General features: G+C 44.3%; 1 protein-coding gene across 1 annotated transcript in view; it reads right to left on the bottom strand.

Moving 5' to 3' along the window:
• Window positions 1-27,848, bottom strand: part of RECK (reversion inducing cysteine rich protein with kazal motifs) — a 283,835-nt gene that overhangs the window by 164,779 nt on the left and 91,208 nt on the right. Inside the window, exons 7-8 of the mRNA XM_081343248.1 lie at window positions 27,329-27,362; window positions 26,803-27,000 (exon numbers count right to left, since the gene is read on the bottom strand). Coding sequence (XP_081199374.1) covers window positions 26,803-27,000; window positions 27,329-27,362 — 232 coding nt within the window. The remainder of the gene's footprint in view (window positions 1-26,802; window positions 27,001-27,328; window positions 27,363-27,848) is intronic.

Below are 27,848 nucleotides of genomic sequence, written 5' to 3'. Positions count from 1 at the left end.
ATTAGAGATTTTATTAATTAAAATTCGAGAGTCCTCTATGATAAAGGGAATTAAAATAAAACAGAATGATTATAGATTGAGAGCTTTTGCTGATGACTTGGTTGTGACAGTATCTCAACCGTTACAGTCGGTTATAGATTTGATGGAAATTATAACTCAGTATGGTAAGGTTTCTGGGTTCAAGGTGAATAGTAATAAGACTAAGATATTATCTAAGAATTTATCTATGAGTGAAAGGGATATGTTATCTAAATTAACAGGTTTTGAAATAGTGAAAAAGGTTAAATATTTAGGAGTATATATTGCAGCTTCAAATGTAAAATTGTATAAGAATAATTATGAAACACTATGGTTGAAGGTACAAAGGGACTTAAATAATTGGAAAAAATTACAATTATCCTTATTGGGAAGAATTGCAGTTGTTAAAATGAATGTTCTGCCAAAGTTTCTCTTTTTGTTTCAAATGATACCTATATTGAAAAGGGATGCCAACCTTGATCAATGGCAGAAGGGTATTAATAAATTTATTTGGGCGGGGGAAAAACCAAGAGTTAAATTTAAGATTTTACAAGATGCTAGGGAAAGAGGGGGACTTAAGGCGCCGAATTTGAAATTGTATTATGATGCGGTTGCCTTGACATGGGTTAGTGATTGGCTTAATTTAACTAATAAGAGAATACTTCATCTTGAGGGTTGGGATTTGGTATATGGATGGCAGGCATATTTGCTTTACGATAAGAAGGTGGACAGGGCTTTTAAATCCCATATTCTTAGAAGTGCTTTATTGCGTGTCTGGAAAAAGTATTATTATAAGTTAAATTATAAAATACCGATTTGGGGAATTCCTGGACACGCGATAGAGGGCGTATCTATGGGAGTGAGTTTGGATATGGTTTCTTATAAGGAATTACTTAGATTGGAAGGGAATGATTGGCAACTTAAATCATTAGATGAGTTAAGACAAGAAAACATAAGTCACTCTTGGTTTCAATATACCCAATTGAAAGCTAGGTGGAAGTTAGATCAAAAGGTTGGCATCACAATTATAGATCAAAATTTAGTAAAACAAATTAGAGATCTAAATTGTGCACATATAAAGAGGATATATAATGCTTTAATTGAATTGGATTCGGAAATGGAATTAGTTAAAGATTGTATGATAAAGTGGGCACAAAATATTCAGGAACCAATTTCGTTGGACACTTGGGAGATAATTTGGGTCAGAAATGTTAAATTTACTCAGGCTCAAAACTTAAGAGAAATTTTTTATAAAATGTTTTATAGATGGCATCTGGATGCCAAGAAGTTGTCTAACATGTATCCTAACTTACAGTCTAAATGTTGGAGATGTGGTAGTTTAGAAGCCACCTATTTTCATATGTGGTGGACTTGTAGAAATATAAAAGCTTTTTGGATTAAAATTTGGTGGAACATTCAAAAGATTTTTAAGAGAAAGATAAAGTTTTCTCCGCAATTGTTTTTATTGGGTATTGTTGTAGATTGTGATGTTAAAGAAACCAATTTGATGTTGAATATGATAACAGCAGCACGGTTACTGGTGGGACAATATTGGAAGAAGGATAGTTTGCCTACTATAGAAGAATGGGTGCTTAAAGTTTCGAATCTTGCAGAAATGTCTAAGATTTCTGCTTACTTGAAAGATCATTCACAGGAAAGATATATTTCAGTTTGGAGGAGATGGATAGATTATATTCAGAATAAATATGGGACTAAAAAGTTCCATTTAGCTTATGAGTAGATTTTAAAGGGATATTGTTATTGATTGTTGGTACTTTGTATGTATTTATGTTAAAGGGGAGTTAAAGCACATTATGAATTTGGTTAATTGTATATTATGTATAATTTTTATTTAGAATATGATTATTATAACTATAATCCTGTATTTAGCTCTGGGAAGTGGGGGGGAAGTGGGCGGGTTTGGGGTGGGGGGGATTTGGGGATATATTGTAAAATCTTGTTTTTGTAAAACTCTTTAATAAAAAATAGGAATCGTGAAAAATATGAAGTTAATTTTTAATTACTATAATGTATTTAATCACGTTTCTGATCCGTTGCATGACTTCATTAGAGCTAAACGTGTTTTATTGCTGATTTTCATTTGTACTCAGTGTACAATGCATCTCACTGCAGTGTCCAACAACAGTTTACCACTACTGATGGATTCCAGTTGCCCTGATACCATTTTTCTATTGTGAAAATGTGCTCCTGAAATCTTCCTGAAAAATTTTCAGAAAAGAAGTCCAAATGTGAATGCAGAAAAAGAAAACTCCAGTGACACGTTGCACCTCATGGTCTTGTATTCCTTAAAATGTTTGTCAACTAGCTGAATGTAGTTTGTGTTCTGTGGTTGCCAAGAAAATTCTCAATGACATTCTTGAATGCTTTCCAGACAATTTTCTCTGACCCTATTAATAGATCTTCAAACTGCTTGTCATTGATGACCTTCCTTAATCTGGGCATCAATTATTCTTGGAAACATCTGTCTCAAATAACAAAAACCTTCACTTTCCTCATTTCATAGCTTTCAAAAAAATCATCAATTTGAGTTTTATATGAAGTGAAGACAAAAATATCTTTGTCAGGTCAACAAGAGATTCACTTTTTATGTTCTGGAACCAAATTCTTTTGGTCATTTCTTTTTAATATAACCATCTTGCATAGCTGTCTCATTCAAATATGTAACAACAGTATCTGGTATATCTGAGCTGCATTCCAAGTAGCAGAGCCACTATTTTTATATCTCTACAGATATTCTAGTTGTAGTTGGTGTACTGGATGTGTTTCAACAACAGTTCCATGTTTTTGTATGTTTCTTTCATGTGTACAGTATAACCAAAACGTAGAAGGTTGTACACTGCCATCATGCAAAAACAGAAGATTTTGGTATGGGATAGATTAAATTACAGGTTGTATCCATGATTAACAACCAAAAATCTATATGATACATCCAAAAGTGTTCAGGAAGCAAAATCTCTGTTGTCCAGTGAATAAATTAATTGCTCTGCTCCTTTCCCAATGGATAGTTCCAGTCTTAGAAATTCATAATAATTGACTGGTATAGTAACATTATTTGTTCATCTGAATAAATTTGGGTATATATTTGAAGCAGGGTCTCAGAGGCCAAAAATCCAGACATAACTTTAGCCAGTTCTGGAGACCATTTATTTAATACTTTATACTATTTTATATTTTATTTTATAGGGGACGCGGTGGCTCAGTGGGTTGGCAATTTGGCGGGTCGAATCCCGAGTGCCGCGTAACAGAGTGAGCGCCTGTTACTCGTCCCAGCTTCTGCCAACCTAGCAGTTCGAAAGCACGTAAAAATGCAAGTAGAAAAATAGGGACCACTCCGGTGGGAAGGTAACAGCGTTCCGTGCGCCTTTGGCGTCTAGTCATGCCAGCCACATGACCACGGAGACGTCCTCGGACAAGCGCTGGCTCTTCGGCTTTGAAACGGAGATGAGCACCGGCCCCTAGAGTCGGAAACGACTAGCACGCATGTGCGGGGGAACCTTTACCTTTTACCTTTACTATTTTATACTTGTTTTAATGCCAGTGGAGCAGTGAACTACTTCTAATAGTTCAAGATTTGTTTTAGGGTAAAAAAGTAGCAAATTATTGGAAAGTGGCCACCATTGGGACAATTTTTACTGCAGTAATAAACAATACAATGTACAGAATTCTGGGAAATCAAAATATAATTAACCACACTGGCCCCACTGGAGTGCCAGACTCCTTTTTTAGATCATCCATTACAGTGCCATTAAGTATAACTAGATCTAAACTGTCACTAGTTGAACCAAGCAAAATCAAGCAATACTATAATCATGGTCTTTGGATTCTCTGGTCAATAAGTAGCCAATATATGTTTTAGGAGCATTTGCCATTTAAAATAAGATTGCAAAGTGATGTCAGGTGGTCAAATACATGCATTAAGGTCACCAGCTATTATGATTACAATCTCTATCAGGGGTCTTCAAACTTGGCCCTTTTATGACTTTTGGACTTCAACTCCTTGAATTCCTCAGCCAGCATTCCTGGCTGAGGAATTCTGGGAGTTGAAGTTCACAAGTCATAAAAGGGCCAAGTTTGAAGACCTCTGGTCTTTATATTGATAAATTAGTAAACTTATGTAAATACTCAATTGGTCCCACAGATTGTTTACTTCCCTATCCCCACAGATTGGGGAAAAATATATATTAACAGATAGAGTATTATTTAAATCTGAGTAAAATGGCTAAAGCCACATTTGAACAGGATTTCAGAATAAGTACTGAAAGACATAGTTTAACAGTCATCATAGAATTCAAGCTGCCTGATGGTCTGCTCTTTTTTGAATTGCATTCATAATAAAGGGAAGCTATCCAGATATTGTTAACTCTTCCATAGCCCACATTTCTGGGAACAAAAGAATATCAAAAGAAGAAATATATTCCATAAATGAAATCTCTAAAAATTTTCTTTCCAGTCTGCAATGTCCAGGAGAGGCTAGAAACCATGGCTAGAATCCATGCTCACTCTGGATAAATGATCAGAAAAAGCAACACTTTGGATAAGGAGGTTCAAGACTAAGAAAAAAGATTGAGAATAGATCTCCTGCTGTCAGTTAAAGTGGTTAGTATCTCAAGTATGGGGCAATTCCATAGCAGAAATTTCATGGGCAAAACCAGTAAAGGCCAGACTGAGGATTAGGATCAGAAAGTTAGTATGTTCAGATCTCCTTTGAAAGGAATTCACTTGCAGGAGGAATAGCAGCCATTAAGTGAACAGAATCAGGGTCTATGCACAGGGAAGCCAGTGAAAGTGAGCTACAATTTGACTCATACATTCTTTACAGTCCAGTTTGTGAGTATCACCTGTGGGATGAATATTTGGAGGGTTATAAACAGGTTGTGTTACATTGATCAGCTTGGTATTCCCTTTGTCTGGATGAATTTGGGGTTGGAACACATTTTTGTTTGGTTTTTTGGAAGTATTAGGCACTCGGAAAATGAACTTGCTACCTTTTCAACAGGAGGACAGGTGGAAGGTAGTAAAGTGCTGACTCAGTTGCAACAGTTACTGATTAAAACATTCCATATCTTCCATAGGGCTGGCAGATGTATATATCTTCACTTTAATTAAAACATGGGCTTATACCTCTTGTATTTATCTGGATCTGATCTTGGAGTTGGTGATGCATTCTGTTGTGTAGAAATAATTGCTGGCTCATGTTATGAGATCTGAAACTTATGCCATCCTCTCTCATGGGATTTGCTCTTCTCCCAGAATTTAACAGATGCAATCTACTGATGTTATGAAAAACATATATTCTGTAGATCTAATTTGAAATCCCTGTAAGAAATGTTTGAGTTTGAAGATCATTTTGAAGGGAATGTGGAATGGCTTAAAGTCAATATTATTCTTTCAAGACATTGCCATCTGGGAAGCCAAAAAATTTCTGTAAGCTTGCTGGAATATACTCTGCGGTGAAGGATTTGTGAGAGGGAATGTAGTAGTAGTCTATTTTTCCACCTGCCCTTGTTGATAGGATTAATTGCAGTCTGCAGCAAACTCCTGTGATGCACAAGACTATTATCGTTGGCCATTTCTATACATATGTGATCTTGTGCAATGGGTTTTGAGTAAGATGTGGAGCAACTGGGCTAGTAGCTGGCTCCATGACAAGTTACATCTTTTCCATTATGATCTTAAGTTCATATGTTTTCTGATTGACATTTAGTAGGTTGATCAAAGATTACAATAATTGTCTTGATTGTTAAAAGGCATTTCATCTTCTAGAGGAAGGGAAATAATTCACTTTGCAATCAAATAGGACATAAGATTTATTGATGGAAATTGCAGGGTTGGGGAAGGGGAAGAAGGAAATTTATATACTAGGTTCATGTGCTGGAATATATCCTCCAATTTCAGGTGTCCAGAGGTTGTGGCCATGTTAGTGTTCAAAATGCTTGTTCAGCCTTGTTCCTGTCTTGTTGTTTCTCTCCGAATTATTTTTCGTTCTTATTTTATAACTATTGTTGTCTCACATCATCAGCAAGGATACAGTGCTATTAGATTCCAGGCTCTAGAAAATGAACTAATCTTAATTCTAAAGTTAAAAAATTACTAAAACCTTATACAGGAAACTTAAATTTCTAACTGATTTTCAATAAAATTACTAAGTAAGCTATTTTAAAACTAAATATAAAAAAATAAAAAGTTTAAGAGCTTGCTAAAATGCTATCACTCAGTGGCCATGTTGCTCTGCCTACCCAATACGAATAGAGATATTCCTGATTTATAATGAGCAATTTCCAATTCTTTATTTTATAATAATTTTAATCTCATGATTTGATAGTACTATATTAATCAAAATATATATTGTAAGTTTTAATTTTGGTTTGCATTAATTGAATACAAATGGATTATATATTTATCCTTCCAGCACTTCAGAATAAGTTTATTCATTAAATTTCTACCTCATGCAATCAAATGACCCTCAGGGACTGATAATGAATTGGTATGACAATGATTAGAATAGAATAGAATAGAATAGAATAGAATAGAATAGAATAGAATAGAATAGAATAGAATAGAATAGAATAGAATAGAATAGAATAGAATAGAATAGAATAGAATAGAATAGAATAGAATAGAATAGAATAGAATAGAAGCTGGAAGGGACCTTGGAGTTCTTCTACTCCAGCCCCCTGCTCAAGCAGGAGAAACTATACCATTTCAGACAAGTGACTGTCTAGCCTGTCTTAAAAACCTCCAGTGATGGAGCGCCTGTCAGAATCCATTTATATTTCATTTCTAACTATCTCTTCTGCGCAAAACCCAAATCTCACCCTCCCCTAGATTCTGCCATTCCCAAGGAGGAGAGCGAACAAGCAGGGGGGGGGGGTTATTGCTTTTACTTCCTTCCTCAAATGTAAACTTTTCTTTATTCCACCTGCCTGCTATCCATCACAATATAATCAATTACTCTCTCACTAGGCATATCCCTCTTATCTTGCGGGCAGCTAGGAAAGGGGGTGGAAAGTGAGGAATGAAGGCCTCTGGAATCTGGGTTCTCTGGATGGAATGTGAGGGGGTGGAAATGATCCTGCTATGAACAGACTTTGTCTCTCCTTTCCCACAAGGGGCTTACCACCTGGAGCTTGGCTGATCCAGAACTGACCAAATCAACTGAGGGATGGGGACACCTTAAAAATATCGATCTGTGGGGGGATTCTTCAGATCCTGTCTATTATGCCTGCTATCTCCTATTTCTTAGTAAAAGTTCCTACTTGGAAAACCTTGTCTGCAAGAGTCCTTCTTTCTTAAGATGTGGGCTGAAGTGGGTTCTTACAGCGCCCACGATTTCTGAAGGAAAGCTGTTCCACTGGTTAATTGTCCTCACTGTTAGGAAGTTTCTCCTTAATTCCAGGTTGCTTCTCTCTTTGGTCAGTTGTCAACCATTATGTCTTGTCTTGCCCTCTGGTCCTTTGGAGAATAGTTTGATGCCCTCTTCTTTGTGGCAGTCCCTCAAATACTGGAATACTATTGTCATGTCACCCCGGTTTCTTCTTCTCTTCAGATTAGCCAAACCCAAGTCCTACAGCCATTCTTTATATGTTTTAGTCTCCAGGCCTTTGAGCATTTTAGTTGTTCTTCCCTGAACTTTTTCCAAAGTCTCAACATCTTTTTTGTAATATGGTGACCAAAATTGGTTGCAGTATTCCAGATGTGGTCTAACTAGGGTTTTACAAACCTAATATTTCGTGTGATCTTGATTCTATGCCTCTGTTTATACAACCAAGGATTGTATTAGCTTTTTTGGCTGCTGCTGCACACAGTTGGCTCATAGTCAAGTGATCGTCCACTAGGACTCCAAGGTACCTCTCACAGTTACTGTTTTTGAGTCAGGTCTAGCCTAATCTGTACTTATACCTTTGATTTTTCCTGCCTAAATGTAAAACTTTGCTTTTCTCCACATTAAAATTCATTTTGTTGTATAGGGCACATTGTTCAAGTTTGTCAAGATCTTTTTGGATCCTGAGCTTGTCTTCTGGGGTGTTGGCTATTCCTGCCAGTTTAGTGTCATTTGCAAATTTGTTGAGTTCCCCTTCTTTTCAATCATCTAGGTCCATGGTGGCGAACCTATGGCATGCATGCCACACTGGGCACGCAGAGCCCTTTCAGTTGGCACGTGCACCAGAGAGACGCTCCCCTCCCCCTCTCCACGTGCACCTGACTAGTAGTAACTGGAGAGGGCAGGGAAACTGAATTCAGCAGTGCTCTTGTGGGAACAGTTGCAACAGCTGGGCGGGGTGAGGGGAACCAGTATAAAAGCAGGTTTTGGCAGGATCAATGTGAGTTTGGAGAAGACAAGTAGGACGCAGTGTCCATTTGCGCACTTTGTAGAAGGCTACCGGGGGAAGGAGGACATATGAGTTTGGACCTTGGGGAAAGGGAGAGAGAGAGAGAAAGAGAGGGAGGAAGGAAGGAAGGAAGGAAGGAAGGAAGGAAGGAAGGAAGGAAGGAAGGAAGGAAGGAAGGAAGGAAGGAAGGAAGGAAGGAAAAGGAAGGAAGGAAGGAAGGAAGGAAGGAAGGAAGGAAGGAAGGAAGGAAGGAAGGAAGGAAGGAAGGAAGGAAGGAAGGAAAGAAGGAAGGAAGGAAGGAAGGAAAGAAGGAAAGAAAGGCCAGGCCAGGCCTGCCAGCACCGCTGAGCAGATGTGTGGCCAATCCTGCCCAGGTGATGCCAAAGACAGCTAACCCTTCTGCGGAAGCGCTGGGGGAGGGGGAGAGAGCAGCTACCCTCGAACACTGCACCTGCTTCCCTTCGGGCTCCCTCGGCCTCTCCCCCTCCCCAGGCTGAGGCTGGTCAGATTCTCCCCATGGGCAACACTGCGCCTGCCGCCAGTCCGTCCCTAGCCAGACCTCCTCCTCCATCTTCCTCAGCAGTGACACACAACCCCCAGGGCTGCAACAATGGCTTTCCTGTCTTCAATGGCCAATCCATGACCCCACCTGCTAGGCAGGGAATCCGCAGATTGTCCCGCGGTGCGGCCCCACGCTGGCCATTCCAGGGTCCTTTCTTTTTGTGGCCTCCGCCTGGCATCCACTATGCTGCCTGGCCAAAGCTGGTGACAACACCCCAACAAGCATCCCTCCCCATAAGCAACCTCGAGGTGGCCATGCCCACCCCAGCCACACCCACTCAGTCTGCTGTGACCACTGCAGCCACACCCACTCTGTCCACACCCACCCAATGGGCCATACCCACCCAATGGGCCATGCCCACCCAGCACCCAGTGATAAATAACTGGGTTTTGGCTTGCAGTTTGGGCACTCGGTCTCTAAAAGGTTTGCCATCACTGATCTAGGTCATTTATAAAGATATTAAAGAGTACTGGACCTAAGATGGAGCCTTGTGGTACCCCACTGCTTACTTCTCTCCATGAGGATGTAGTACCATTGAGGACTACTCAGTGTATGTATATGTATGATAACAGAGGGCCGTATCGGTCTCAGGGAAGGCCTCTCCGCTGCTTACAAGCGGTGAGGCACTCCGACCCTCTGGTTCCGCCCCGAGGTCCCGGGAGTGAGGACGTGCAGCCTCCTGAGCTCCGGCTGGTGTACTTGAATGCCAGGTCGGTCGCTAACAAGGCTCCTCTCGTCCGTGACTTGGTCGAGGGTGAGCAGGCGGACCTGGCTTGCATCACGGAAACTTGGTTGGGCCCAGAGGGCGGCATTCCTCTGGTTGATCTTTGCCCACCAGGTTTCCGGGTGCTGCACCGGCCTCGGGCTCAGGGTAGGGGTGGGGGAGTGGCTGTTGTTATGAGGGAGACCTTGTGTCCACGGGAGGCCACCGTTCCCCAGATAGTCGGGTGTGAGTCTCTCTTTTTGAGATGCGGCCCTGGTGCGCAGTTGGGCTTGCTGCTGGTGTACCTTTCGCCTAGTCACACAGCAGCAGCCCTGCCTGAGCTGCTCGATGTCCTCTCTGGGCTGGTGGTTGAGTTCCCGAAACTTATAGTTTTGGGGGACTTCAACCTACCATCGCTGGGAGGATCATCTGAGTTGGCTCGGGAGTTCATGGCTTCCATGACGGCCATGGACCTGACGCAAGTAATTTTGGGACCGACTCATGAAGGAGGCCACACCCTTGACCTAGTTTTCTTGTCTGGACGGTGGTTAGATGATCTTGGTGGGGGCTCTCCAATTATTATGCCCCTGTCATGGACCGATCATCATCTCCTGCGGCTGGTCTTCCGTTTTGCCACCCCCCGCCGTGGGTGTTTGGAACCAATTAAATGGTACCGACCCAGACGCTTAATGGATCCCCAGAGGTTCCAGGCGGCGCTGGGGTCCCCACCTGCCTCCCTTGCTCACAGCTCGGCAGATGCCTTAGTGGAAGCCTGGGAAAGGACGGCCACTGAGGCTCTTGACCGAGTTGTACCCCTGCGGCCCCTGACCCGGTGCAGATCCCGTCGAGCTCCATGGTTCTCTGCGGAGCTCCGGGAGATGAAGCGTCGGAGACGGGGCCTAGAGAGCGGTTGGAGGTCCAGCCGATCCGAATCCGACCGATTGCGACTAAGAGCCTACATTAGGTCTTATCTCGCTGCGATAGGGGAGGCGAGGTCTAACCACTTCGCCACCCTTATCGCGTCCGCAGATAATCGCCCGGCCGCCCTGTTTAGAGTGACTCGCTCCCTCCTAAATCAGGAGGTGAGGGAGGATCCCTTGCAGGGCCGTGCCGAGGAGTTTAACCAACATCTGTCGGACAAAATCGCTCGGATTCGGACCGGTCTGGACTCTGACTGGGCAGAGTCTGACGATCAGGACACGGGCGGTCTTGTCGATATCACCTGGGAGGAGTTTGATTCTGTGACTCCGGAGGAAGTGGACAGGATCATGGGGAGGCTGAGCACCACCACATGTTTATTGGACCCGTGCCCTTCCTGGCTGGTCTATGCAGCCCGGGAGAGGACACGCAGCTGGTTCCAGGCAGTTATATCGGCTTCTTTGAGTGAGGGTATCTTCCCCACCGTCTTGAAGGAGGCGGTGGTGAGGCCTCTCCTCAAGAAGCCTGCCTTGGACCCAGCTGTATTGAACAACTTTCGTCCTGTCTCCAACCTTCGCTTTCTTGCGAAGGTTGTTGAGAGTGTGGTGGCGCATCAGCTCCCTCTGGTCCTGGATGAAGCGGATTATCTAGACCCGTACCAATCGGGTTTCAGGCCCGGGCACAGCACGGAGACGGCATTGGTCGCGCTGGTGAATGATCTCTGGAGGGCTCGGGACAGAGGGCATTCCTCTGTTCTAGTCCTATTAGACCTCTCGGCGGCTTTCGATACCATCGACCATGGTATCTTGCTGCGGCGTCTCAGGGGACTGGGAGTGGGAGGCACAGTTTTACAGTGGTTCTCCTCCTATCTCCAGGGACGTTCGCAGTCGGTGTTGGCAGGGGGGCAGAGGTCGACCGCGAGGTCTCTCATTTGTGGAGTTCCTCAGGGGTCGGTCCTCTCGCCTCTCCTGTTCAACATCTACATGAAACCGCTGGGTGAGATCATTCGTGGCTTTGGAGTTGGGTATCATCAGTACGCTGATGATACCCAACTTTTCTTTTCGACCCCAAACCACCCCAGTGATGCCCTCAACGTGATGTCCCGTTGCCTGGAGGCGGTTCGGGTCTGGATGGGGAGGAACAGACTTCAACTCAACCCCGACAAGACTGAGTGGCTTTGCATACCTTCATCCCGGGTCTATTCGGACATTCCACCTCTGGCTATGGGGGGTGAACTATTACCCCCCGTAGATAGGGCTCGCAACTTGGGAGTCCTCATAGATTCTCGGCTCACCTTGGAAGACCATATAGGAGCTGTGACTAGGGGGGCCTTCGCCCAGGTTCGCCTGGTGCGCCAGTTGCGGCCCTATCTTAGCCGGGATGATTTGTGCACGGTCACTCATGCGCTCGTGTCCTCTCGTCTGGACTACTGCAACGCTCTCTACATGGGGCTGCCCTTGAGGACCACCCGGAAGCTCCAACTGGTACAGAATGCAGCCGCGAGAGTTGTGTTGGGAGTCTCCCGATACTCCCACGTTACACCTCTGCTCCGTGAGCTGCATTTGTTGCCAGTTGTCTTCCGGGTGAGATTCAAGGTACTGGTAACGGTGTTTAAAGCCCTCCATGGCATGGGGCCGGAGTACCTTAGGGAACATCTGCTGCCGGCATCAAGCTCCCTGCGCCCTGTGCGTTCCCACAGAGAGGGCCTCCTCAGGGTGCCACCGATCAGAGAATGTCGATTGGTGGCCCCCAGGGGGAGATCCTTCTCTGTGGGCGCTCCGGAGCTATGGAATCAGCTACCGGTAGAGCTCCGGATGGCGCCCGATCTTCGCTCCTTTCGTCGCGATCTCAAGACGTTTTTGTTTGTACAAGCTGGCCTAGCCTGATGGGGATCGGTGGGGTTGTTTTATCTTTGGTCTCTTAATTTTATCTTGGGGTTTTTAGAATTGTACTCCTATTGTTTTAACTAGGGCAACTGTTTAATCTCTTTTTAATGTTTGTATTTGGTATTTTATTCTGCCCTGTGAACCGCCCTGAGTCCTCAGGGAGAAGGGCGGTATATAAATGTTATTAAATTAAATTAAATTAAAATAACATAGTCATAAACTCTCCCCCCAATACTATCCAGATTTTCAACACCAAATGGTATCTATGCACAAAAACATCTAAATCCTGATATGATAATGATTGCATTAAGGCTAAAAAGGCTATCCTAAATATCCTCCCTTTGCCAGAAAAATTCTTTTGAATGTTAGGGTTTGGCTTACAGTTGAATGAATGAATATTGAATGAATAATAGTTAAGATTCAAAAAAAGAATTACAAAGACATTATGAAAATAAAGAAAAGGTAGGATACAAGAGAGAAATAGGGGAATAATTCTACCAGCATGTCAGGATCTCCATCATCAGCCTGGTGTCTTGCTGGAGGAGGCATTTAGGGCAATCCAAACCTGTGTATCTAATGGTAGGAAGTGGGGAGCTGTTTGTACCAATTACTCCAGACATCTTCAAAACTGATTGCCTTGGGTATGAAATTCCAGCAGCCTAAACAACCCAGAGTTTCCCACAACATTGCGGTGATCCTGGATTGGGTGGCAACAGACTGGACTTTGGGGGGAGGGATGGGGAATGTTGGGTTTGGCTCTTTCGGTGAGCGCAAACTTCAGTTTCTACCTCACCTTCCTGCAACCAACATCTTTAATAAAAGTCCTTTTCATTTCAATCAACTGAAGTCGAGAGTCTGCTTGATGTTATTATATTTACCTCTCAGGTGAGAATCGGGAAAGCATTTAGGGCATTAGCTTTATTTTGCAGAGATCAAAACTAATTATCAGAAAACCAAAGTATCCATTTTTCCTTGACATCATAAAATTCACAAATGACAAATAAATAGGACTCCAGTCTTTTGAGTGCAATTTCATACTTCCCTTATCCTGGCATAATCATATTTTTTGGGGGGGAAGGATTGCACAATATACCTCTATAGCTAGCTAAAGAATTTATCATTCAAAAGGAACCAGTTATGTTCCTGCAGCTTACAATGTCTTCCAAGTTAAATAGTCCCACAGCTTTTCTATAGCTTTCAAATTTACTCACTTACAAAGCTCAGTATCATCCAAACCATACAAAATAAATTTATCAGAATAATTTCAATAGTCCTACATAATAACAAAAATATAACATTATGATTAGAAACAATAAATGCCAAAACACAGTATCTTTTTCTACCTTCTGTCTAAAGTTAATTCTATTCCTTATAACTCTGGCATGTAGTGGTCACTTTAAATCATTATGGCTTTAAAAAGCTCTGGATAAAATTCAGTTACTGGGCTTCTGTATGGAAGATGTGTGCACATTAAGCTCTGATAACCCTCTCTAAACCTGACTCTGATAATGCTAGAACTGCCCCAAGCAATAATCTGGTATACAGATTTCCAAACAAGTCTAAGTAAAGTGTCACACTCCCTTGCTTATCACTGCCCCCAAAACGGTCTCTGAGGTGGCTTACAGATCACTCAGAGACAGCAGGCTAACACTAACAGGTTTATTCGAGAACCGGACAAGTAGGTGTTCGGCTTCAGCTCTTTTATAGCCGGCCACTGGCCGGCTGGACCAATCCGCAGACGTTCTTCTCCCGCCGGGATTCCGGAGCCAATCAGCTGTGGAGTGTGTTTGACAGCTCCGCGTCTGCGTGGCTGGAACGCATGTGTGGTGCGGTGCTTGTTTTGACAGCGGAGAGCTGTCAACTGGCTGCGCATGTGCTTCCGCTGGCGGTGGCTTTTGACAGCTGTCAAAAGCTCCCGCGTGTTCCCGTCAGTGTTTACCTCACAATATTACAACTGTATTAACTCTTAACGTTAACATTAACTTTTACATTCATAACATATAACACACCCCTTACCCTTTCCCTGGATTAGTTCCTCCCCCCTGCTGTTGTTGGTTGCTTCCTGCCCACTCGTAGTCCTGTAGGTAGGCGGGGGCTTTCCTGGATCGGCTGGAATGGCGTAGGGGTGTTTCGTTGTCAGGCTCCCTTCCCCCCTGATGTGGTTGTTGTGTGTCGGCGTCGTTGAGCGGTGCTGGATCGGTTGGTGCTGGGTCGACTGCTTGCGGAAAGACTCGGCTCTCCGTGGGTAATTGAGTGTTATTTTGGGGGCTCCGTGCTCTCAATTGGTCTACGTGCCGTCGTAGTTGACCGTTAGGACCCGCGTCTATTAGGTATGACAGGGGACCGGTTTGGTGTAGTACAACCCCTTGCACCCACTTTTGCCCGCTTGTATAACTCCTCGCCCAGATGGATTGTCCCAGTTTGAAGGACCATGGCGGGGGAGGTTGCTCAGCATCGAAGTTTGCTCTGTCGGGGTGCAGTCTGTCCATCCTGGTTATTAGCCGCCTTCCCCACCGCAGTTCCGCCGGTGATTTGCCCGTGGTCGTGGCAGGGGGTGGTGTATTGTGCTAGGAGGAACTGGCTTAGGCGCTGGTGCCAGTCTCCTTTAATGAACTTCTTTAACGCTTTTTTCGTGGACCTCACCATAATCTCTGCCATGCCGTTAGACGGGTGAAATGGAGCCGACGTGACATGTCTTATAGAGTTCTTCATGCTGAACATTTGAAATTCACGAGAGGTGAATTGGGGGCCATTATCGGAGACAAGGACATCGGGGAGGCCGTGAGTGGCGAAAACACCTCTGAGAGCTTGAATGGTGGAGGTAGTGGTGGTTTTGTTGACCGGAATCACCTCAAGCCATTTGGAAAAACTATCTACGACTATCAGACAATTTTGTCCCCAAAGGGGCCCGGCGAAATCTAGGTGAATCCGGGACCACGGGTTTTTTGTAGTTTCCCATCTATGGACAGGTGCGTGGGGTGGATCTGATCTGGCTAATTGGCAAGGGTAGCACCCTCCCACATGGTCCTCGATGTTGTTGTCAATTCCTGGCCACCACACATAGCTTCTAGCAAGGGACTTCATTTTTACCACCCCTGGGTGTCCCTCATGCAGTGTGCGTAGTGTCTGGAGCCTATTTTTCTCTGGAATCACCACTCTATTTCCCCAAAGAAGGCATCCTAAGTGGGAAGTTAGTTCCTGCTGTTTCATGAAGAAGGGGCGGAATTCTGGGTCAGGGCATTTTGCCAGCCACCCCGCAGTGACCCAGCGCAGTACTCTACTAAGATGTTTGTCCCTGGCTGTGTTGGACGCTATGTCCTTGGCTGAGAGTGGACACTCTGGTAGTTCCGAGATTGCTAGTATGTGTCCGGCAGGGGCCGGGTCAGGGTCTGACGTCTGGACGGGAAGTCTGCTGAGGCCGTCGGCGTGTCCTAAGTCCCTCCCCGGTTTGTGTACCAGCTTGTAAGAGTATGCAGATAAAAAGGTAGACCACCGTAAGATTCTTGGAGACAGTATTTGAGGGGTTATTTTGTTCCACGTAAAAATGCCTAACAGGGGTTTATGGTCGGTAAAAATGGTAAAGGGTCTGCCGTACAGGTAATCGTGAAATTTCTTCACTCCGGCAACGATAGCTAACGCCTCCCTGTCAATTTGGGCATAGTTTCTCTCTGCTTTGGATAGTGTCCTTGAGTAGAATGCTATCGGTCTTTGTGTCCCGTTTCTGTCTAGGTGGCTTAGGATGGCCCCTATCCCGTATGGGGATGCATCGCGAGCGATGCAAATGGGAACGTCCTCTTTGAATAAGGTGACGGTGGAGCTGTTGCAGATGATGTCTTTAAGGTTTTGGAAGCTGGCTTCATGTTTCCTAGTCCAGGACCATGGCGTTCCCTTATCTAATAGCCTATGTAAGGGCTCTGCAATTGTCGCCTTATGAGGCAAAAATGCATGATAAAAATTTAGCAAGCCTAAGAAAGCCTGGAGTTCTTGCTTATTTTTGGGGCTGGGGGCCGCTTTGATTGCTTTGAGTTTCTCGTTGGTGGGGTGGATTCCTTGGGCGTCAATCCTGTACCCCAGGAATTCCGTGGATGGAACTCCGATTGAGCACTTCTCTTTTTTCAATTTGAGACCGGCTGCTCTGAACCGGTCTAGGACAGCTGACAGTTTGTCGGCCAGATTGGATTCGGTCTCCCCGGCGATGAGGACATTGTCGAAGTAGGGGTAGACTCCGGGGATCCCTTTTAATGTTTTTTCCATTACCCCTTGAAAAATTCCAGGGGCAGCTGAAATGCCAAATTGAAGCCTATTGACTTTGAAAGCCCTGCGGTGCGTGACGATCGTCTGCACATCTGCGGTTTCCTTGGTTACAGGCAGTTGCAAGTACGCCTGCATGAGATCTAATTTCGCAAAGATGGCACCCGAGCGGATGGAAGCGAGGACGTCTCTCACCGCCGGGACCGGGTAAGCGTGGGCATTTAAAGATAGGTTCAGGGTGGCTTTATAGTCGGCGCAGAGCCGAATCTGGCCGTTAGCTTTAATTGGGGTAACAATAGGGGTTTCCCAGCTTCCCCCTTTGGTGGGTTCTAGGACCCCTAGTTTCACGAGGCGTTCCAGTTCGTCCTCAATTTTCTTTTTGAGGGTGAATAGAACTCTCCTAGCCCTAATTCTGACTGGTTGTACGGTAGGGTTCAATTTTAAGGAGATGGGTGGGCCGGTGTATTTACCCAGAGAGCCGTCGAAGACGTCTGCAAATTGTTTGCAGACGGCTTCGAGGCTTGAGGCTGTGTCGCGTTGACTCCAGTAATAGCGATGCCTAATGCTTTAAACCAGTTAAGCCCTATTAGGCTGGTGTGTTCCCCTTGTGTTACTAACACTTCTAGGGGCCCTTGAAATTTTTTAAACTCTACCCACACTCGGGCTTTCCCTTTAAGCAGAATGGGTTTTTTTGATAATCTGCCAAATGTATCTGGGGGGGCTCTAAGGGAATTTCCCTGTTGTTGTGCCGGCAAGTTTTCTTGTACGTTTTGAGGGAGATTAGTGACACTGCTGACCTGGAGTCAACCTCCATGTCGCAGGAGACCCCTTGGAGCTTAGCTTTAATTTTTACCTTGGGGCTTAGTTGGTGGACCCCTTGAGCTCTCTTGTCCCTGTCTACCGCCTTCACTAAACTCCCCGGGGGGTTTTTTCTACAGGCTCAGGTAGGTCTCGTACCTGGGGGGGTGGCCTCCAATTCGTGCAGATTGTCGCGGGGGCGGCTCCGGCAAACTGTCCTGATGTGCCTGGTTTTCCCGCAGTTGTGGCACTTGGCGTTACGGAAACGGCAGCTGGCTCGGGCATGGTTGCCCCCACAGCTGGCGCAGGTGGCCTGTTGTTCCCTGGGGTAGCTTCGAGGGGGGGATGTAGCTCCGTGCTTTTTGTTTGTCGCTGTGGTCGCTTTGGCGGGTTTGGAGTCTCTCCATCCGCCGTTGGATGGCATCCACGTTGGTCAGGTCTATGGTTCCATCGTCGTCGCTGAGGGTCGTTTCGTCTTGGTGTACGGTTCCGTGATGTTTGTTAGCTGGTCGGGCGGGGTCTCCCCGGTGGCTGTCTTCGTACGCCAACACCTCCCTGGAGACCTCCGCTAGATTCAAGTCGGGCTTTGCAATGATCTTTTTTTGGAGTCGTTCGTCTCTCAGCCCTATGACGATTTGATCCCTGATCCGGTCTTCTAAGTCCGGGAATCGGCAGCTTTGCGCGGCGTGCCGGACTCCTGCGATGAAGTCATTCGCAGATTCATCCGGCCGCTGGCGTCGATGTGCGAATTGCACTCTCCAATACAGCTCCGAGCGGGCAGGCATGAAATGTTTGTTAAGTCTTTCGGTGAGCTCGGCGTAGGGTACCTCAGCGATCGGTATCGGGGTGAACAGCCCCACGGCGACGTCGTAGACTGGAGGCCCGCTTATGTACAGGAGGGCTGCCGCTTCTGCTTGGTCGTCAGTAATTTTACTGACCAAGAGGAACCCCTCGACCAGCCCCAGATGCGACTCCCATCGCTCCGGGTGGCGGGTATCGAATTCTCTTATGCGTCCGAAGTTGGCCATGCTGTCTCGGTCCGGTTATCTGCTTCGCCGTGGAAGTTATAACTTCCGAGTGACTCAGCCATGACTCGCTCGGGGTTGCCGGGAACTCTCTTCCCTGGCGGTGACTTCAGCTCGGCGAAGCAGATCCCACCCTCGTCGCGAGTGAGGTGGCTTACAGATCACTCGGAGACAGCAGGCTAACACTAACAGGTTTATTCGAGAACCGGACAAGTAGGTGTTCGGCTTCAGCTCTTTTATAGCCGGCCGCCGGCCGGCTGGACCAATCCGCAGACGTTCTTCTCCCGCCAGGATTCCGGAGCCAATCAGCTGTGGAGTGTGTTTGACAGCTCCACGTCCGCGTGGCTGGAACGCATGCGTGGTGCGGTGCTTGTTTTGACAGTGGAGAGCTGTCAACTGGCTGCGCATGTGCTTCCGCTGGCGGCGGCTTTTGACAGCTGTCAAAAGCTCCCGCGTGTTCCCCTGTCAGTGTTTACCTCACAATATTACAACTGTATTAACTCTTAACGTTAACATTAACTTTTACATTCATAACATATAACACAGTCTCATCCAGCCACATATTGATCATTTGAATTGTCTCTCCCTTGATGTCAGCTCGAAAGTGGGAAGAAAGGAATGCACCTCCAGCCATCTGGCTTATCTCCTGTTTCAGAAGGGAAGATGAGAAGACCCAACAAACATTGTTACAAGCCTGAGAAAAACCGGTGTTATCAGCTCTTTCCCACGAAGGACTTAACACCTGAGGATTGGCCCATTTGAACTTACCGGATGAACTACTGGGGTGGGGTTTGTTTGGGACTCTTTAACCTATTGATCTGAGTGGGAAACTCTCAGATCCTGCCTATTATGCCTGCTATCAGCTTCTCCTAATAAAAGTTCCTTTTGGAAGAAACTGCTTCCATGAATTCTGCTTTCTTAGGATGAAGTTTTGAAATGGGCCCTGACCCAGATTGTTGGGGGCAATAAGCTGACTTTGTAATAATGCCGCTTGGGGGGGGGGAAAGCCCTAATAAGCAGGCATATACATAGAATGAAGGCTATTGCTAAGCACATTGGTTTGTGCTTAAATTGTAAGCCGCCCTGAGTCTTCGGAGAAGGGCGGGATATAAATGGGATTAAAATAAATTAGACAGGATCTGCAGAAACAGCCCGGAAAGAAGACCCTTACCAGGGGACTTAGCAAATCATCTCAGACAATGGCATAGAGAGAGAGGAGCCTGCAATGGGGGTGGAAAGCCTCCCACCGAGCAGACCCCTGCAAATACTACAACTTCTCGAGCTCCTCGGAAGAGGAAGTGGTCGCAGAATGCCACCATAAGCCCAGGTGATCGATGGGCGTTGGGAAGGAGGAGGACTGGGAGAAGAAGACCAGAAAGGGGACGCTCAGACGGGGCACTAATCAGCCAGGCTGATCCCTCCATTTTATCGAAGATTAGGAAGACCGACTGATGCACTCTATCTGACTGTTGGAACAGGTGATGGGCATGATGAAAATAGCTCTCGACTCCATGAAGGAAGAGAAAGCTGAACCATATTGAGGCACCATTTGCCTGGGATCCACCAAGAGGGCCAACAAAGGGAAAGCCAAACCTGAGGTTCCAGACCCCTCTGAAGGTAACACCAAAACCATAGCTGTCGCTGCTGCAGCCACTGCAGACAGGGAGGGGAGACGACACAAGCAGAAGAAGAGGCACTGATTCATCCAAAGTTCCCACCCCTGGACATAAAGCACCATGGGGAGCCATGGGATTCTTCCTGACCCAGGTGCTAAATTACATGGAGGAGTATGGCCGCGACATCCCAAGTGATTGAACCAGGGTCCGCATTGTACAAGCAGCGCTGGATGGCATTGCAGCAGTCTGAATCATAGACCTCCATGACGCAGACGCACCGGAGCTACTAAATTGTAATCAATTCATGGCTCCCCTCAGGCGTCACTTCAAAGACCCCTTAGCTGGAAAGCCTGGGAGTGAATAAAGATGGTGAAACAGGGAAGGCAACCAGTGGCGTAATACACCCAGGAGTTCTGAGCTCTGGCCAGCAAACTGAATTGGCCAAAGGGCATTCTGCTCAGCCATTTTAAGGATGGTTTAAACTACGACCTCTACAATGCCTACCTCCCTCAGGGAGGCTCTCATTGATTGCAAGACTTGTACATCCTAGCTGAAGAAGCAGAGATTGACCTGGCCAAGAGGCAATGGCGAGGCGGGAGATCATGGGGGAAGTCGCCATTGGAATCCACCCGCGAACCTGCAAAACCACCATCAGCCACTAAGAGAACCTCAGGATGTTTCAATTGCAGGAAGGAGGAGCACCGCACTGCCGAATGCTGCTCACGCACCTCTACCAGAAAACCTGACCAGGCTACAGCTGGAAAACCCAGGAAGACCCAAGCAAAACCGAAGGAGACGACCATCAAAGTCATGGAAGTCATCGACTTCCCTGCCTCAGACCAACAAGGAAAGGGAACTCCGACCAACCCAGGAGGAACATCCACTCATCCGATGACAACTCTGAAGACGAACCCCTGGTAAGTGGACCCATTGTGCCCCTCACCCAGACACTAGAATTGTTAGCCCTTGGCATGCCTGAAGCAGTAGAAGTCATGGCATTAATTGACTCTGGCTGCAGCCACTGCCTCATAAGCCCAACGTTAGTAGGGAATTAGGAATTCTGGTGAGGAGGCTGAAGAAACCAATATCTTTCGGTCAATTAGATGGGTCCATAGCAGGGGGGATGCCCGCCACCCTAGAAATGCTACCAGTTCAACTCACCATAGGGGACCATGTAGAGACTATAACATTTGTGGTGACCCCTGGCATGGAATGCCCCATAATTCTGAGCATGGCGTGGCTAACCAAGTGGAACCCATGGGTGGAAAGGAAAACGGCAGAACTCAGATTCCCGAAAGGGGAATCAACCAAGGTGCCAGCCCAGCCCCGAAATGGGAAACCCCAGCCAAGAAAGCTGTAGTGGGAGAGGGGGAATAGAACTACCCGAAATACCAAAGGAATATAGAGACCTGGCTGAAGTGTTCAGCAAGGAAAGGTCCAATGAACTGCCACCTCACTGGCCCACGGACTGTGCAATAGAAATCTGACCAGGCGCGAAACTCCCGAAGCATAGATTGTACTCAATGAGCCTGCAAAAATTGGAGGAAATGCAGAAGTTCATAGATTAAAAACTTAGAAAGGGGTTTTATTCAGCCAGCAAAGCCAAAAACAGCCGCTCCTTTGCTGTTTTGAGAGAAAAAAGATGGGACTCTTCATCTGTTTGTAGACTATAGAGCTTTAAATGCAATAAGCGAAAGCAATCTGTACCCTCTCCTCCTCATGAAAGACATGCTGTCCCAACTATCAAAAGGGAAGATTTTCACAAAACTGGACTTAAGGGAAGCTTACTACCGAATCAGAATAAAGAAGGAAGACAAGTGGAAGACAGCATTCAATTGCCCCTTAGGGTGTTACCAATTTTGGGTTCTACCTTTTGCTCTACAAGGAGTACCCACAATGTTTATGCAGTTGATAAATGAGGTACCTAGATGACATTCTTATATTCACTGAAACCATGGACGAACATGCCAAACTAGTCAGAGCAGTCCTAAACAAACTGTGGGTGACTCACCTTTATGCCAAACTGTCCAAGTGCAAATTCCATAAGGATAAAATTGACTATCTGGGGTATCGCATATCACCAAATGTCATAGAAATGGACCCCAAGAAGGTCCGAGCTGTGTTAAAATGGGCTCCGCCCGTACCAGGAAGCAATTGCAGAGTTTTCTTGGTTATGCAAACTTTTATCAGCAGTTCATTGCTTCCTTTGCCCAAATAGTGCTGCCAATTACGAACTTACTGAAAACCAGGGGGGAAGGAAAAGCCAAGCCAAGCCAACCATTAAAATGGACAGTGGAATGCCAAGCCACATTTGAGAGACTTAAAAATCTTTTTTCCATAGAACCAGTGCTAAGACATCCCAACACTGACAAACCTTTTGTGATTCAGGCAGATCACAGCAATGTGGCTGTGGGGGGCTGTACTATTACAGGAAAATGATGAGGGGACACTACAGCCTGTGCTTACACATCAAGGAAACTCACGGAGATGGAACAGAAGGGGGCGGTCTGGGAAAAAGAGGCATACGCAGTCCGATGCTCTCTCCTCACTTGGCAGCACTTCCTGGAAGGGAACAAAATTCCTTTCCAGGTGTGGACCAACCACAAAAACCTGGAAGCACTAAAAATGACCTGGAAATTAACTACCAAACAAACGAGGTGGTCACAACATTTAACTTCACGTTAAAACACCTCCCAGGAGGGAAAAACTTTCCAGCACATGCATTGGCCCAAATGCTGCAATACAACAGTACTCGAAGTGATAAAACAAAGCCATTTATGCCGGACAAACAGCTGGCGGCACAGGTCACTACCCGAGTACAAGCCAAACTCCAAAAACCTTTAGCAAGTGAAGTAGGAATCAAGTTCAAAAAGGCACTAGAAAACGATGAATGGTTCCTGAGCCATAAGAACCTATGCATCATCACTGATGGACTACCATGGGTGGGAGGAAAATTATACATACCCAAAAGCCAGAAACGAACATTCATGCAGCTGTGCCATGACTCGAAATCTGCAGGCCATTTTGGGTTTGTAAAAAACGTTGCACTTTGTAAAAAGGCAATTCTGGTGGCCGTCGATAAAAAAGGACATTGAAAGCTACGTGGCCAGCTGCCCGATTTGTGCCTCAGCAAAGAGACTAAAAGGGAAGTCACGTGGATTACTGTAACCAGTAGTGACCCCCTCAGCACCCTGGAAGGAGATCTCCATGGATTTTATTGTGGAATTATCCAAGAGTAGCGGAAACAAAGTCATCTGGGTTGTAACAGACTTATTCTCCAAACAAGTACATTTTATTCCCTGTGCAAAGATTCCTATTACAAAAACTTGCAAAACTGTTTGTTCAGCACATATATTGACTTCATGGAGCCCCTCAATGCATCATATCCAATAGAGGAGTACAATTCACATCAGAGTTCTGGAAAGCATTCCCAAGCCTGTTAGGAACCACCCAGGGACTGCCATCCAGTCATCATCCGCAAACGAATGGTGAGACTGAATGGTCAAACTCAGTATTGGAACAAAATTTAAGATGCTTTATTAACTACCAGCAAGACAATTGGACTGACCTGCTTCCATTTGCAGAAGTTGCTTACAACAACACCGTCCATTGCAGCATGGGCTACACTCTTTCCAAGTAGCCACAGGACAGAGTTCCAACCCAGTGCCTGAACTCCCTTCAACGGACCCTGCAATCCCTATGTTAAAAGAGTGGATTGCATAACTAAAGAATACCTGGCCAGTAGTCCGAAAAGCCTTGGATAAGACTTGGCAAGCATATAAAATGCAAGCAGATAAAGAGATTTGAACCAAAACCATTTAGTGTAGGGGAGGTTTACCTATCTACCAAATACCTAAAATCCTTACAACCCTCCAAGAAACTGGGATCCAAATATGTAGGACCATTCCCCATTCTCAGAATCATGAACCCTGTCACAGTAGAGTTAGAACTCCCAAGGTCCCTCAGACAACTTCATTCAATTTTCCACTGCAACCTTCTAAAACACGAGCAACAGTCACCGTTAAGACCAGTTGTTGCTCCTCACCCTCTTACTATTATGGTAGAAGGGGAACAACATTTCAAAATTAAAGAAGTCTTAGACTCCAGAAAATACCATGGCTCCACTCAATACCTAGTAGCCTGGAAACATCTTCTGTCCTCCCAAAATGAGTGGGTACACAAATGCCATATTAAAGCCCCTAAACTGCTTAAGAAATTTCACACAAAATACCCAAACAAACCTGACTAACCTATATCTTTATTTGTCTCTGTTTTCCCACAGGTGGAGCTCTCTTTTTTTAAGGGGGTCAGGATGTCAGAATCCATATTGTTTAAGGGGCTCTTTTCTAATTCTATTCTTTCTCTCCTTCTGGGTTCTGCCATACTCCTGGAAGGGAGGGGGGAAGACGCTGCAGGCTGCCGCTTTGTTTTTCTCTATCGCTACAGTGTAACTCTTTCGCTGTCTCTGCATACATGCTCTTTGAACTGTCTCTCCCTTGATGTCAACTCGAAAGGGGGGGGGGAGAAAGGAATGCACCTCCGGCCATCTGGCTTATCTCCTGTTTTGGAAGGGAAGGTGTGAAAACTCAACAAACACCACTACAAGCCTGAGACAGACTGGCATTATCAGCTCTTTCCCAGAAATGACTTAACTTCCTGGGGATGAACTACTGGGGTGGGGTTTGCTTGGGACACTTTTAACCTACTGATCTGAGTGGGAAACCCTCTCAGATCCTGTCTATTATGCCTTCTATCAGCTTCTCCTAATAAAAGTTCCTTTTGGAAGAAACTACTTCCATGAGTTCTGCTTTCTTAGGATGAGGTTTTGAAGTGGGCCCTGACAGATCATCAATTCCAATTTTAAAATTTTGTAAGGTCTTCATTTTAGTCAGGCTGGATATTATTCTCTTACCAGGGCTTCTTGGACATTTTAAGGGTACTCCTATTTATCTTTGGTTATGTCCATGTGTTGATGATTCAACAGAATCTCTAGGCCATATGCTATTATACTGTTTCCTCTGCACAAGTATAGAATAGGTGGTAACTGGTTCAATAGTAGTAACTGTGACAGGGACATAGGAGTCCTAGTGGACAACCACTTAAATACAAGCCAGCAGTGTGCTGCATCTGCCAAAAAAATTGTAGTCCTAGGCTACATCAACAACCTTCATGTAACAAGATCATGTGAAGTGTTAGTGCCACATTATACTGCTTTGATTAAGAACACACTGGAATACTATAGCCAATTGTGGTCACCACTATTCAAAAATCCCAAGGATGCTTTTTCATGAGGCAACTGGACTTTCTCAACAGAGGGGGAGGGATCATCTATCTCCAGTCTACAACACAGTCCTTTCAACAGTTCTAAGAAAGCTCCACTCCCATTTGCACTACTCAGGCGATCCTGAAGACACAGATAACACTCCAGGTAGCTTTAACGACTTTTTAAAAGAATCCAAATGACCAGCTGCCTGCAGCAGTATAAATCTTTCCATTCCCCACCATCCAGTCAGAGCTGAAGAAGCTTCGTGGATGAGAAGCGAAATGTCATCCAAAAAAAAAACACCCCCAAGGAAGTTCAGTTGCATCATGAAAAAGCATCTTTGAGATAACTATGACCTGGATGACTGAGAATCTCCACAGACACTATTCAAAAATGTTGAAACTCTAGAGTGCAGAAAAGAGCCATAAAATTTATTATAGGACTGGAGGCTAAAATACATGACAAATGGTTGCAGGAACTAGGTGTGTGTAGTTTAACAAAGAGAAGGACTATGGTGACATGATAGTAGTCTTCCAATATCTGAGAGGCTGTCACAGAGAAAAGGGGGGAGGAGAAATCACCTTGTTCTGCAAAACACCTGAGGGAAAGAAGTAATGGATGAAAACGTATCAAGGAGAGATTGAACCTAGAACTAAGGAGAAATTTCCTGACAGTAAGAACAATTAATCAGTGGACCAGCTTGCCTCCAGAAGTTGTAGGTGCTCCATCACTGGAGGTTTTTTAAAAAGAGATTGGACAGCCACTGTCTGGAATGATATAGGGTCTCCTGCTTGGGCATGGTGTTGGACTAGAAGACTTTCAAAGTCACTTCTAGCTCTGTTATTCTGTACTCTATGTAAGAACTCTAAGCTGACCCTTATATAGCCTCTCTTGAAGAAATTTCCAGGTAGGGAATACAATTTCTATTTAATGCTTCTACTCTCAGACAAGGACTCAAGACCCAGTTCTGTGATACCATTTGTACGATATACTACTGTATTATTACATAATAATATTTTAGTTGCTTAATTATTTTTTGATTCCATTATTGTTTTTCTGTTATACACACACACACACCAAAAAATATAATACTTATTTTATTCAATATCGTTTTTATCAGGCTACAACAGCTATAATAAATTTGAATTTGATTAACAATGATCCCTCAGATATTAGGTAGGAATTTTTCCTAACCTAATGCTGAAAATAACTTCAGAGATATTCATACATAGCATGTCCTCTATTAAAATATTTATGGCTTTTCCCCGTAGAATAACCAGGACATATGGTTATCCTTAATTTCAGAATACAGAATTGTGCAGATTTTTTTAAAAAAACACTCCATAAATGAATTAACAATATTTAATCTATAAAAGTCATTGTGTTATTTCCATGCATTAATTATACTTACTATCTGTTGAATTTCTCATTGGATATGACTGTGTATAGTTATTCACACAATTCAGTAACACTGGGCTCACAGAAACACAGTAATTTTCAAGAGTCTTTATCTGCGAAGGGCCCGGAGAAGTATCTGTTCGAAAGATTGCTTGACAGTATTCCCAGCAATTTGTTTGATGGCCAGCGTAATTGCAACAAACCGATCCCACTAAGGAAAAAAAGAGGTTTTATTATTAAAAAGCATACTCATCTTTGCTGATAAACTTGAATATACAATTCTGTTTAGAATTTCAGGAACTAGCTAGCATTGCTCTTACTATTAATAGAAATATTTGGCCAAAAGATTCTACATTTTGAAACATACTGAAATACATAAAAAAGACTATTAAATTTAGAAGAAGTGCAATCTATTCTGCTTGAGTCAGTTTTACATATGTGAAGTAGATATATCCTCTTGAAAAATAATTTTTAAAAGGTAAAATGAAATCAAGAATAAAAAGTCAAATTTCAGGTTTTTTATAAAATAAGATACTTACTTTCATTTCTATTAATACAACTAAAAAGGGTGTTCTAAAAATAAAAACAAAAAGCATAATTAACAGGTAATAGAGAAAAAATAATGGTACATTTGCATGAATATTTACCTGATAAGCAACAGAATCCAAATAAATTGTACCTATATATATATATATATATTGCCTTAGTATTCACAATAAGAATGTGTGCCCATTCAAAATTCCCAAAGTTAATAAAATATTTTAAAATATTAATTCAATACCTTAAATTCATCAATTAATTATAAGTGAAATGCTAGAAAAAAATAAGAATGACAGCTGAAATATCTTTATTCCATAAAACTATTTTAAATACACAGAAAGAAATTTTTTCAGGAGGGATTTTTTTGTGATATATAAACTAGAAGAAATGTTGTAAATCCAGTGGATTAAAAAGACCCATTTTATAAATTCAATGGTTTAATTAACAATAATAATCCCTTTTTCTTTAGTTCTAATTATTAGTTGAAGGGTTGTTTTGAAATCTATTAATTTCCTTTTT

This window comes from Vipera berus (assembly GCF_964194415.1).
Source record: "Vipera berus genome assembly, chromosome: Z".
NCBI classification, from domain to species: domain Eukaryota; kingdom Metazoa; phylum Chordata; class Lepidosauria; order Squamata; family Viperidae; genus Vipera; species Vipera berus.
The sequence above is the reverse complement of the archived record's forward strand: the minus strand, read 5'-3'. Positions and strand labels throughout refer to the sequence as shown.